Below are 14372 nucleotides of genomic sequence, written 5' to 3'. Positions count from 1 at the left end.
ACTCTGAACTCTGTTGATAATGTTGTTCTAATCTCTGATTCCAGAGTCCAGTGATCCGCAACCGACTCGCGATTCAGCTCGCTCGAATCATTGAAAGGAATCTGTTCACACGAGACGCTCCTGAACCGGGCGTCACAGTCAGCGTCGGGATAACGGGATCTGCGCTCCTGCAACCGGGCGATGCTCGAACCGGGAACCCAAACAAACCGCAGTCTCCGATTCAGCGTGGAGCTGTGCGTGAACGGATAAACAAATGAGCCGGTCAGATTAACGGACCGAGCGACCGACCGCGCGCCGATGACGTCAGAGGAGCGTCCGAGCCCGCATTGTCCGCGGATTATTATCAGTCACGCCGGTATTTAACGCTCCTCGCGGGTTACTTTCACATCCTTGACTGACGATGAGATGCTGTTTATCGACAGACGCGCTGTGTTCTGTGTGAGAGTCTGTAATCCTCAGAATCAGTGTGTTCCTCTGACAGGATCATGTGTTTTCTGGACTGAAGACCAGCATCAGCGGTGTTTTCCCGCATCTGAGTTCCTCCTGCGGATCAGTGTGTGTGTTTCAGACATCCTGATCTGCCCCGATCACTAGCAGACGTGAGATGGACGTTACATTAATGCTACATTAACGTTATAAAGACGTTTTTAGCGTTCCGCAAGTTTCAGACATCCACATTAAGGACGTGCTCTATTGTGTCTGTGTGTGAATGTTCTCCAAGCAGTGGTGACGTTAAAAAAACGTTACATTAATGTTTCAGAACAACCTTCTGTGAATGATAGCCTTTTAAAGTCTGCGTGAAATCAAAATTGGCTGTTCGACAATGTTTTGCTCCCGTACACGGTTGTTTTTGAGTTGAACAATTCCTCTGCGCTAGTTAATCCACTGAAAAGAGTCTGATCAAGTCTGACCATTTGCGTGGAGTAAAGGTCCTTCTGTTGACAGCTTCCATAGCAACTGCATATCAATATTCCTAACCACACCCCTCCAACCGTTGTTTGCTATGAGGGAATGATACACAAGAGAAAGCCCCGCCCCCTGATATTCCCTTTCAGTTGGAAGTACATCAACAAACTGAAATAAAAGTGTCTTCAACGTCCGGTTCGCGCAGACTTCAATGATGTCCTGCTAGTATGACCATGACTCTGAATGAGCCTGTTAGCTGGGAGGTTTGTAGGAGCACCAGTCCCTTCTAAATCCCCCGTTCAGGAAGGCTGGTGTGTTCTGCTGATGCCTGTGTCCTGCTGCGGGACACTCCATCACGGCTCCTCGCCCCGGAGAATGGCCCTCAGCCGTACTACAGCCGGGACGTGTGTGACCCAGCCGTGCCCCTCGGCGGGCCTGAAGATCAGTCTGGAAGGAGTGGAGGAACGGGATGAGGAGCCGGAGGACGAGGGAGAGGACCTGCGGGACGGTGGAGTGCCCTTCATCATTAACAGGGGTGGACTGCCCGTGAACGAGGAGACCTGGGAGCAGATGTGGAGGCACGTGGCCCGCATACACCCCGATGGAGAACAGCTGGCCCGAAGGATACGGGGAACCCGAGACCTGCCCAAGGTACAACTATAACACTATCACTGATAGTAGTGAGTAGACGAGTTGACCTGGTGACTAGTGAGTAGACGAGTTGACCTGTTGACTAGTGAGTAGACGAGTTGACCTGTTGACTAGTGAGTAGACGAGTTGACCTGTTGACTAGTGAATAGACGAGTTGACCTGTTGACTAGTGAGTAGATGCGTTGACCTGTTGACTAGTGAGTAGATGAGTTGACCTGGTCACTAGTGAGTAGATGAGTTGACCTGTTGACTAGTGAGTAGATGAGTTTACCTGTTGACTAGTGAGTAGATGAGTTGACCTGTTGACTAATGAGTAGATGAGTTTACCTGTTGACTGGTGAGTAGATGAGTTGACCTGTTGACTAATGAGTAGATGAGTTGACCTGTTGACTGGTGAGTAGATGAGTTTACCTGTTGACTAGTGAGTAGATGAGTTGACCTGGTGACTACTGAGTAGATGAGTTGACCTGTTGACTAGTGAGTAGACGAGTTGACCTGTTGACTAGTGAGTAGACGAGTTGGCCTGTTGACTAGTGAGTAGACGAGTTGACCTGTTGACTAATGAGTAGATGAGTTGACCTGTTGACTGGTGAGTAGACGAGTTGACCTGTTGACTAGTGAGTAGATGAGTTGACCTGTTGACTAGTGAGTAGACGAGTTGACCTGTTGACTGGTGAGTAGACGAGTTGACCTGTTGACTAGTGAGTAGATGAGTTGACCTGTTGACTAGTGAGTAGATGAGTTGACCTGTTGACTGGTGAGTAGACGAGTTGACCTGTTGACTGGTGAGTAGACGAGTTGACCTGTTGACTGGTGAGTAGACGAGTTGACCTGTTGACTAGCGAGTAGATGAGTTGACCTGTTGACTGGTGAGTAGACGAGTTGACCTGTTGACTAGTGAGTAGATGAGTTGACCTGTTGACTGGTGAGTAGACGAGTTGACCTGTTGACTGGTGAGTAGACGAGTTGACCTGTTGACTGGTGAGTAGACGAGTTGACCTGGTGACTAGTGAGTAGATGAGTTGACCTGTTAACTAGTGAGTAGATGAGTTGACCTGTTGACTAGTGAGTAGATGAGTTGACCTGGTGACTAGTGAGTAGACGAGTTGACCTGGTGACTAGTGAGTAGATGAGTTGACCTGTTGACTGGTGAGTAGATGAGTTTACCTGTTGACTGGTGAGTAGATGAGTTGACCTGTTGACTGGTGAGTAGACGAGTTGACCTGGTGACTAGTGAGTAGACGAGTTTACCTGTTGACTAGTGAGTAGATGAGTTGACCTGTTGACTGGTGAGTAGATGAGTTGACCTGGTGACTAGTGAGTAGATGAGTTGACCTGTTAACTAGTGAGTAGATGAGTTGACCTGTTGACTAGTGAGTAGATGAGTTGACCTGGTGACTAGTGAGTAGACGAGTTGACCTGGTGACTAGTGAGTAGACGAGTTGACCTGGTGACTAGTGAGTAGACGAGTTGACCTGTTGACTAATGAGTAGATGAGTTGACCTGTTGACTGGTGAGTAGACGAGTTGACCTGTTGACTGGTGAGTAGATGAGTTGACCTGTTGACTAATGAGTAGATGAGTTGACCTGTTGACTGGTGAGTAGATGAGTTGACCTGGTGACTAGTGAGTAGATGAGTTGACCTGTTAACTAGTGAGTAGATGAGTTGACCTGTTAACTAGTGAGTAGATGAGTTGACCTGTTGACTAGTGAGTAGATGAGTTGACCTGTTAACTAGTGAGTAGATGAGTTGACCTGTTGACTAGTGAGTAGATGAGTTGACCTGTTAACTAGTGAGTAGATGAGTTGACCTGTTGACTAGTGAGTAGATGAGTTGACCTGGTGACTAGTGAGTAGACGAGTTGACCTGTTGACTGGAGAGTAGACGAGTTGACCTGTTGACTGGTGAGTAGACGAGTTGACCTGTTGACTAGTGAGTAGACGAGTTGACCTGTTGACTAATGAGTAGATGAGTTGACCTGTTGACTGGTGAGTAGATGAGTTGACCTGTTGACTGGTGAGTAGATGAGTTGACCTGTTGACTGGTGAGTAGACGAGTTGACCTGTTGACTGGTGAGTAGACGAGTTGACCTGTTGACTGGTGAGTAGATGAGTTGACCTGTTGACTGGTGAGTAGACGAGTTGACCTGTTGACTGGTGAGTAGACGAGTTGACCTGTTGACTGGTGAGTAGACGAGTTGACCTGTTGACTGGTGAGTAGACGAGTTGACCTGTTGACTGGTGAGTAGATGAGTTGACCTGTTGACTGGTGAGTAGACGAGTTGACCTGTTGACTGGTGAGTAGACGAGTTGACCTGTTGACTGGTGAGTAGACGAGTTGACCTGGTGACTAGTGAGTAGACGAGTTGACCTGGTGACTAGTGAGTAAACGAGTTGACCTGGTGACTAGTGAATAGATGAGTTGACCTGTTAACTAGCGAGTTGACCTGTTAACTAGCAAGTAGACGAGTTGACCTGTTGACTAGCGAGTAGACGAGTTGACCTGTTAACTAGTGAGTAGACGAGTTGACCTGTTAACTAGCGAGTAGACGAGTTGACCTGTTGACTAGCGAGTAGACGAGTTGACCTGTTGACTAGCGAGTAGATGAGTTGACCTGGTGACTAGTGAGTAGAGGAGTTGACCTGGTGACTAGTGAGTAGATGAGTTGACCTGTTAACTAGTGAGTAGATGAGTTGACCTGTTAACTAGCGAGTAGATGAGTTGACCTGGTGACTAGTGAGTAGACGAGTTGATCTGGTGACTAGTGAGTAGACCAGTTGACCTGGTGACTAGTGAGTAGATGAGTTGACCTGTTAACTAGCGAGTAGATGAGTTGACCTGGTGACTAGTGAGTAGACGAGTTGACCTGGTGACTAGTGAGTGGATGAGTTGACCTGTTAACTAGCGAGTAGACAAGTTGACCTGTTGACTAGTGAGTAGACGAGCTGACCTGGTGACTAGTGAGTAGACGAGTTGACTTGGTGACTAGTGAGTGGATGAGTTGACCTGGTGACTAGTGAGTGGATGAGTTGACCTGTTAACTAGCGAGTAGACAAGTTGACCTGTTGACTAGTGAGTAGATGAGTTGACCTGTTAACTAGTGAGTAGACGAGTTGACCTGTTGACTAGTGAGTAGACGAGCTGACCTGTTAACTAGTGAGTAGATGAGTTTACCTGTTCACTAGTGAGTAGAGTAGACTAGTCAACAGGTGAACTCATCCACTCACTGGTCAACAGGTCAACTCACCTGCTCACTAAGTAACAGGTAAACTACTCACTAGCCCTCAGTGTGTCATCAGGAGCCGTGACTCTTGATTTGAACTCATTTCTTTGTGTTTATTTTTAATCATTTGAAACATGTCTCCTTTAATTTTGGGGTGAACTACCCCTCGTAGACTGATTGAATCAGATGCGTGTGATCAATATTCAGTGAGTTCAGAAGCACAGTGATGATGCATTACTGATGATGCCTGAAGATCAGCTAACACATACAGTAATAACATCTTTAATGGTTGTTTAAGAAGGCAAATTAATATTGTTAGAATGATGTTCACAGAACTTTAGTATTGTTTTAAATACATTCTCATCATGTTAACAGGAAACATGATTAATATGTAAAACTGATGTGAAAGCATGGTGATTTTGCTCTGCAGATTCCAGTACCAAGTGTGCCTACATTCCAGCCCAGCATCAGTATTGCCCACCGCCTGGAAGCCATACAGAAATACATCAGGGACTTGCAGTATCCTTTCACTCAGTGTGTTCCCCTGTGTTTCTGTCTTGCTGATGTTAAAATCAACATGTCAACTCTCTGAAATCAGCATGCATTAACTGGAGAAGCAGACCGTTATCAAACCTAAGTGATTCCACGCTCAAAACCAGTTCAGATATCAGGCAGAACAATAGACGTTTCTATTTTTATCACCACAATTGGGAGTTTTCCCAGTGTTGGGTGTGCAGCTGGAAGGGCATCCGCTGCGTAAAACATATGCTGGAATAGTGAGACTGAGCAGAAAAGGAAAGTTTATTCTTTTGAAATCATGAACACATTTGTAATAGTCTTAAATATAGAGAGTGGAAGACGTTATATTACTGCAGAAGAAGCATTCATTTCTTTATTTAGACTGTTTTAAGAGTTAACACTAAACTATTAGTGATATAAAATATTAGATTACCTGTAGAGAATATTTGACGGAACTGTTGTTTATGCACTGTACGGCAGGATGGATGGGATTTGACCCTGACTAAACATGATTGTCCTGCTTTAAGCTTCTGTCAGGGTTTCAGCTCAGTGTAGGCAGATGGAAATGAAAGCGCAGAGCAGAAGAAGACCAAACCAAACCTCTGCAAATGTCATGAACAGTGAGACACTGTGTGTGCTGGGATATCCCGTCCCATGTGAGTGCAGCAGATTTACTGTGGGGATTCTAGTGTGGGTTGACTGTTTCTCCTTTGACAGACAGTGTGTTTTGTGCTTAACATGGTCTCTCAGATACAATCACACTGGAACACAGTTCTTCGAGATCAAGAAGAGCCGGCCGCTCACAGCGTAAGACCATCTGCTCACGATTTATCCTCTAATTCAAAGCCTTTCCAACACCTGACACACAGGAGTAGAACAGAGCGCAAGCATAGATATGCATATAGTCGAAGTCAGAATTATTATCAGAATTCCCAATTTCTGTGTAACAGAGAGCAGATTTCCTCAACACATCTCTAAAGATAACAGTGTTAATAACTCATCTCTAATCACTGATGTCTATTGTCTATATCATGATGACAGCACATAATATTAGACTAGATATTCTTCAAGACACTAGTATTCAGCTTAAAGTCACATTTAAAGGCTTCACTAGGGTAATTAGGGTAAAGTTAGGGTAATTAGGCAAGTCATTGTATAACAGTGGTTTATTACAAACAAGACTTTCTCCAGAAGAGCAGATATTAGAGGAAATACTGTGAGGAACTCCTCAATCTGGTCAACATGATGTGGGGAATATCTGAAGAAGAATAAAAAGGAGGGTGAATAATTCTGACTTTACACCATCATAGATAAATGCACTCACAGAAACATTAGAGACGATGCTAACACTTCAGTTTAAGGGTCAGTATTCTCTGTTAACTAGTGGTTTATTATGTGCCTATTATTAAGATATGAACTGTTTATCAGTGTTTATAATGCACATTTCCTGCATGATCTTACTCTACGTTCATAATCCCAACTACTTCCTTAATCACATATTCATAAGCAGAGGAGGAGGAGTGTATTAGAGCTAAACGTCTTAGTTAATGGTTTATTAATAGCGACAATTGTACCCCAAAATAAAGTGACTAAAAATATGAATAATAAACATAAAAACTGCATCAGAATGTAGCTAAAACTTGAAGGGGTGTTCGTAAGACTGTCATGAACCCTTTATAATCATAAATGACACATGTATTGAATGTGAATGAGAGTTTATGCATGCTTATGACAACTTTCTCACTTCGCTCATTTGAAAGCAGTTAATAACAGTTGTCATAAACATGCACAACATCTCGTTTATGATTATAAAGGTGTTATGACAGTCTTATGAACTCCTCCTTCATGTAAATTTACAGTTTACTCTCCCTCAAGTGTTTCCAAACCTTTAATTTTAAAGAGCTTCTGTCTTCTGTTGAACACTAAAGAAGATATTTTGAAGAATGCCAGGTAACCACTGACCTCCACGGTAGGAAAATTGATTACTATGGAAGTCAATGGTTACAGGTTTTCAACATTTTTCTAAATATCTTCGTTTGTGTTCAACAGAAGAGAGAAACTGATGTTTGGAACAAATACAAGTGAAGGGCGAGTAAATGATGTTCAGTTTTGGGTGAAGCCGTGTCATATAAACACTGTGAACAACAGAGGACTGTATATTGGGCTTGTATCAGTGAATCACTGGCCTAATTAATGAAGAGCCAGGAAGGAGTGATGACAATCTGGCTTAAATAATGCCATTAGATGCATTTAATTTCTGTTCCCAGTGATAAGCATTGATGGCAGCAGTCTGTTACGGCTCAGTGTAACACAGCAACATACAATAATCATTCATAAAGAGCAGAATAATGCAGTCATCAGATCCAAATCAAGGGGTAAAGTTAAGTTTACTGTCACCTTTAGGAGAGATTTGATGTTCTGCTGTACGTAGACTACATATACACATTAAAGATCCTAATGCTGAAATACATCCTAAAATAAATAAACAAAATACAATGGATATCCATTACACCTGCGTAATGGAACTTTATACTATATAATGTAAAATTCTGTTATCTTCAGCGTAAAGCTAATTTAGCTAAACATTCCCTACAGTAAGCATGTATGTGTGGCGCTCTACGCTTCATGTGTGTAATGGTTATTGTACAAGCGGTTATCACCTGTCACGTGTTCCTCAGATTAATGGATATTGCCAAGGAAATGACCAGAGAAGCTCTGCCAATCAAGTGTTTGGAGGCTGTTATCCTTGGCATGTATCCTTTACTGAGGACTTCACAGTGTGAGTGAAACTGTTAATATCATCACGCATCAGTGCTGTTGTCAAGTCTGGATTATTATGAATATATGAAGTGTGTTTAACTCTGATTATCACTACAGTTTTGCACTTGAGTGTTTCCGGTTGGTTCAGTCATAGAGTATATATAGAGCTTTCACTAGGATTACAATAGAAGATGATCCACTCTTCATAGGAAGCGAATACACTGAAAACTGTAGAGGACCTAATGCAGAGCCCTGAGGCACACCGTAGTGCGTTTAACAGTTCTCCTTTCCCACACAGCGGCAGCTATCAGGATTTAAAACGTCTCAGTGCTTGTGTACGTGTGTCAGTGCACTGCTCTGATCTGCCCAAGAGTACCACACCATCTTTAGTGCATGTTTCTGAAGGATATTTCTAGATTCATTCTTCATTTTCCACAGTGGAATGAACCGCCAACTACTCCAGCATATGTTTTACACAGCGGATGCCCTTCTAGCTGCAACCCAGCACTGGGAAACACCCATACACACTCATTTACACACACACTCATATATTACGGCCAGTTTAGTTGATCAGTTTCCCTATAGCGCATGTGTTTGGACTGTGGGGGAAACCGGAGCACCCGGAAGAAACCCACACCAACACGGGGAGAACATGCAAACTCCACACAGAAACACCAACCGACCCAGCCGGGACTCGAACCAGCAACCTTCTTGCTGTGAGACCACAGTGCTAACCACTGAGCCACCGTGCCATCCCAATATTTCTAGATTGTCTCACGGTCTTTGTGTTATGGTAAATCCTGAATAAACAGGGTTGCAGATGGCTCTGCTATTGATTTCTGCTTCAGCAAGTCATCTTAGGGACAGAAAGAGGGTTATTGGCAGCAGGAGGACTCTTTGGGTGTCCTGAAGACGTACAGCATTAAGAGCTTAGACAGATTATTGACTCTCAGGTCCAGAAAAGTGCTCTGTGGTAGTGCCTAATGGTAATGTAGTCCTGTCAGAGTAAGACTGAACTTGATACAACAGAAGGAGAGAGACCGTTCTGAGATGATGACTGGATCATTAAGACACATATAGCATACACACTCATTAATATGGAGCCAACTAATTATTATAAGTGAAATGTAGGAAGACACCGTGTCTCAGTGGTTAGCACTGTCACCCCACAGCAAGAAGGTCATTGAGTCCCTGCTGGGTCAGTTGGTGTTTCTGTGTGGAGTTTGCATGTTCTGGATACTGGAGTGGGTTTCCTCAGGTGCTCCGGTTTCCCCCACAGTCCAAACACATGCGCTATAGGGGAATTGATGAACTGATGGTGTGTGTGTGAATGAGTGTGTATGGGTGTTTCCCAGTGCTGGGTTGCAGCTGGAAGGGCATCCTCTGTGTAAAACATATGCTGGAATAGTTGGCAGTTCATTCCGCTGTGGTGACCCCTGATGAATAAAAGGACTAAGCTGAAGGAGAATGTAGGAATGCAAGAGCCAGATTTATCACAGATCTACCTCAAACACTGATGCTGGAAGATGCTTTCACTTTCAGATGTCAGATGTGTGTGAGGAGAGCGTTTAAATGAATCGCTAACGTTTATAGGAGATTCTCAATCAATAATTGTTTTCCTATTTGTTTTGAATCTGCTCTTTTTAAATCTTTTGCCAGGTTGACATTTGTGTGGAATTGCTGCATTGTTTTTTAGAGGTTTCTGAAACACATTACAGTATTTTGATGCTTTAGAAGAGTCAAAAACTGTACACCCAGTTACCTGTTTCCCAGTGACTCCCTTAACTCCTGCGATGGCTCAGTTACCTCACCAACAGCATGCCGAGTGTTGAGCGCTTTCCTCTCAGCTTTAAAACTCAGTTCTCAGGGAGTCACTTCCGTCACATCGTGCTGGGCGTTCACAGCGGCGGGCGCTTCGGCGCTCTGGGCATCAGCCGCCGCCAGGACCTGATGTACAAATCACTGCAGTACAAAACACTGAGCGACCTGCTGCTGGACTTCCAGGAGGCGTACCGCGGCCACTGGCACACGCTCTGCAGGGTCAGGATCGGCCATTACGTGTCCCACGACCCACACAGTGTTGAGCAGATCGAGTGGAAGCATTCGGTGCTGGATGTAGATAAACTGTCCAGAGAAGAGCTGAGGAAAGAGCTGGAGAGACACACGCGGGACATGAGGCTCAAGGTATCGTAAACATACACATTTATCTACATTAACATTAACAAAATAAGTATTGGGAATGTCAACACTTTCATCAGAAAACATTTCTAAAGGCGTCGTTTAACTTGAAATGTTCCACCGGACGTTGATAACAACCAAAGAAATCAAGGAAAGGAAGGAAAACAAAGCTAATTAGTTTGCAAAAGAAGTTGTGTACAATAAACTGAAATGATGCAGGGAAAGAGTATTGAACACATGAATAAAGGGAGGTGTAGTTCAGCAGTGAAAGCCCAGACAGCAGCTGAAATCTCTCAGTAGTTCCTCAGCAACCCTCTGCTCCTCCTCAGTGTAAATCAACATCAGCTGCTTCAGTCCAACATCTATATTAGCAGGAGGATGAAGATCAAACCATTTCAGCAAGACAATGATCCAAAACACAGCAGAGGAGACTCTCAGATGCTTTCAGAGAAAGAAAATCAAGCTGTAGAATGGCCCAGCCAATCACCTGAACCGAATCCAATAGAGAATACAGAATAAAGCTCAGATTTGATAGACGAGACCCACAGAACCATCAAGATTCTGACACTGTGTTGAAGTCTGTGAGAAACTCACACCTGAGCAATGCATGAGGCTTCATTCCTCCATATGAGAGGCGTCTTTAAGCTGCAGCTCCCGTAAAAGCCTTTATATACAGTATTAAACACATGTCAGCAGTTCAGCGCTCTCTCCTCGAGTCGTTCTATTATGACACAGAACTCATTTTCCAGATTTGTTTTGTTTTATTTGTATGTTTGTATTGTTTGTCTCAGCAGCTCCTTTAGAAATATTATTCCCAGGAAAAACAATACTTATTTCCCCCATGTATATACAGTACTGTGCAGAAGTCTAAGTCTTCAGTATTTTCAGCAAAAACAGGATTTCAGTGGGTTACTTCTGTATTTGTCTGTAGCGTGTCAGTTTGAAATATCAGTTTATATTTGTAAACATTAATTTTGTCATTAATTGTAATTGTACAGTAAGATTATTATCTGCAGCAGCCACACACACACACACACACACACACACACACACACACACACACACACAGATCTGATCATCATCCAGTCTGTCTGGAATCACCTGAAGAACAGAACACACTAAATCCACTTTGGTAACGTCTCGAAGATGCTTCAAAGAACCTAAATCTAAATGTAGAGCTCTACATACAGAGCTGTCATTCGCATTAGCATTCCAGTTAAGCTCCCAGGAGGCATGTAGATGCTGAAAACAGCAGAGGACCTAATGCAAAGCCTCGGGGCACACCATGGTTATTTTTTATTAGATTTGACCGTTTTTAAAGCATCTTAATGCTTACCTACCTTTACCAGTGCAAATGTCTGACCTGGCCAAGAGAATGAGTGTGCTTAGTAAAAATACTGCAGTTTATAAAAGAAGTAATAAAAGCTACACAGTGCCATGCGTTGTGTTGATCTCAGGTGTTTGTGTGTTTCAGATTGGTAAAGCAGCTCCTCCGTCGCCCTCTAAAGACAGAAAGAAGGATGTTGGTTCTCCTCTGAGGAACCCGGGCAGCCCAATGCGCAAGAACAGCCAGAGCGACAGACGGTACGCAGAGATTAATGCAACACAGGCTCATTCTGAAAACACACCCCTGTATACATTTCTGGAGATCATGAATTATGTACCCAGAGGTGTGTACGGCTGTATTTAAAACAAACGCTACAGGGCGGTATGGTGCTGTTCATTTTCATGCTACCAGCTGACCGCTTACCTCCATATGGCCGGATTTTCCACTGTTACCAGTTTGTCCAGTGACTCGGGTTTGAGTCTGGCGAAGAACGGTTCCAGAAAGGCAAAAAGTAAAATAAACAAGTAAATAACAGGGTGAGAAAATCTGAAAACATGGTAAAAATCAGGTGAGGGCTTTTCTTTTTCTGGATTGCTGTTGAAAGCACTGTCAGTTGGGTTTAGGGAAGGAGGAGAGTGGGGCGATTGGTCAGTCGACAGCGGCCTCTGGTGGATATACATGAGAACAGCAGGTGTGAATGGCACTCGCGAGAGAAATTTAAGCTCCGAAAAAGCATACACAGCGGCCTCTGGAGGATTCACAATAAACACGCCTCCTGGGACGTATTTAGCGCTCTCCAGGAATATATACAGGGGTACATATTCAGAATGAGCCTGGGTTGGATTATTCACAACACAGATCTCTTTCAGTCACCAAACCGTGTCCTCAGTCAATGCTGTGTTCACAGGCCATCGGTAGAGAAGCGGCCCGCGTCAGCCGGACCCACAGTGGATGTGAACGGGTACCAGATCAGGGTGTGAGAGATTCAGCAACACCTCCGAGAAAGACTGGAAATGCATGGTGTTTCACACAGAATGTGCTCACTTACAAGGGTAGACATGAACACACATCTCCTTGAGTGGAATAGACACATCAGTGCATCATATTTATATTGATTTCTGCATCACGCTTGTCACATGTATTCTGTAAATACAGTGCAGTTAACCTTTAACTCTACTAGACACTAATGTAGTCCATTTATTGTGCCTTTTGATCAGATCTGACACTCTTTTAGGGTTTAGTCTTCCAGTATAAGCACTTAAATGAAGATACAGGAGGAGCAAAACATCCTCAGAGTCTTGTTTTCTGAACAGTGTTGGTAAAGTCTGCTTCAAATCTCAATTTACACAGATTTTTTGAGTTAGCGAACATTTTTAGTCTTCATCCACTGAATTGTTTTGGTAATATTAATATTAAAGATGACGCCACGGCAGCCATATTGCACCAGAATGCACACCAGCTGATTGGTGGAGAGGAGACAGAGTGATGAAGCCAGTTATGATATGGAGATGGTTAGGAGGCCATGATGGGCAGAAGCCGGTGGGCAGATTTGGTCAGGATGCTGGGGTTAAACCCCCCTACTCTTGTTCAAAGGACATCCTGGGGTTATTAATGAGCACAGAGAGTCAGGAGCTCGGTTTAACATCTCATCTGAAAGACGACGCTCACTGAGCAGTCCCCTTCACTATACTGGGGCATTAGGACCCACACAGACTGTAGGTTGAGCACCCCCTGCTGGCCTCACTAACACCACTGCCAGCAGCAACCTATCTTTCCCATGTGGTCTCCCAGCTCTAGCTTCAGTGGGCGACCATGTGAGAGTTGCAGAGCGCTAGTTGCCGGTAATATGGCTGTCTGCTTCTGCTCTGGAACCACAGTCCTTCTCTGATGATGTCAGTTTGACTGATTGGGTGAAATATGTTTAGCCATGCCCATCCAACAATTAAATAAACCCCGCCCCCTACTCAACATTCTGTTTCAGTTGTAAATACGTCATCATACTGAAATAACAGCGCGCTCCACATGGACTTTAAAGGCATAATTTACCAAAAGATTTACATTTACTTACATTTTTCCAGACCCACTGATAGATATCAAAAGGAACACTCCAATAATAACTGGAAATAGACTCATTTTACAGCGCCAATAGAATTAATCAACTGAGCATTACAGGACTTTTAATCCATTCAGCCATCCACCAGGAGCATGTTTAGCTTAGCTTAGCATAGATCATTGAATCGGATTAGACCATTAGCATTAGCATTATTTCCATATTTGTCCTATTTAAAACTCTTCTGTAGTTTACATTGTCTTCTGAATAGACCAGGGGTCACCATTCTCGGTCCTGGAGGGCCGGTGTCCCTGCAGGGTTTAGCTCCAACTTGCCTCAACACACCTGCCTGGGTCTTTCAAGTATACCTAGTAACACCTTGATTAGCTTGTTCAGTTGTGTTTCAGTAGGGTTGGAGCTAAAATCTGCTGGACACCGGCCCTCCAGGAACAAGTTTGGTGACCCCTGGAATAGACGGTCAGAAATCAAGACTGTAGCTGGATCTTCATTTAATAATGTGTAGATATCAGAACTGGAAAATGATGTTGAGCTGCTCATTCCTGCTTTATGATGAGCAGTTCATCATCTCCACTTCCTGACCTGATCAGATTTGGCCAGATGTGAGCGGTGATTTGAGTCGGTGTTTTCCTCTCTCTAGTGAACGTCTGCTGTTTGTGAGTGCTGATGGTGACATTAATCAGACTCATTACTGTACATCAGTGATGTGCTAAATCAGTATACAGGGTTCAGTAGATAT

The 14372-nt window shown here is 43.9% G+C and overlaps 1 protein-coding gene across 1 annotated transcript; it reads left to right on the top strand.

Annotated features, from left to right (window-relative positions):
- Positions 1 to 128: 128 nt before the first annotated feature.
- vash1 (vasohibin 1) lies at positions 129 to 12741 on the top strand. The gene is made up of 7 exons (XM_056477382.1): positions 129 to 1557; positions 5212 to 5300; positions 6051 to 6107; positions 7979 to 8053; positions 9863 to 10244; positions 11713 to 11822; positions 12473 to 12741. Exons 1-7 carry the CDS (start codon positions 1150 to 1152, stop codon positions 12543 to 12545), a joined length of 1194 nt encoding a protein of 397 aa, XP_056333357.1. The 5' UTR covers positions 129 to 1149; the 3' UTR covers positions 12546 to 12741.
- The last annotated feature ends 1631 nt before the right edge of the window (positions 12742 to 14372 follow it).

Source organism: Danio aesculapii, chromosome 17 (assembly GCF_903798145.1).
Source record: "Danio aesculapii chromosome 17, fDanAes4.1, whole genome shotgun sequence".
Lineage (NCBI taxonomy): Eukaryota > Metazoa > Chordata > Actinopteri > Cypriniformes > Danionidae > Danio > Danio aesculapii.
This window is presented reverse-complemented; position numbering and strand designations above follow the sequence as displayed.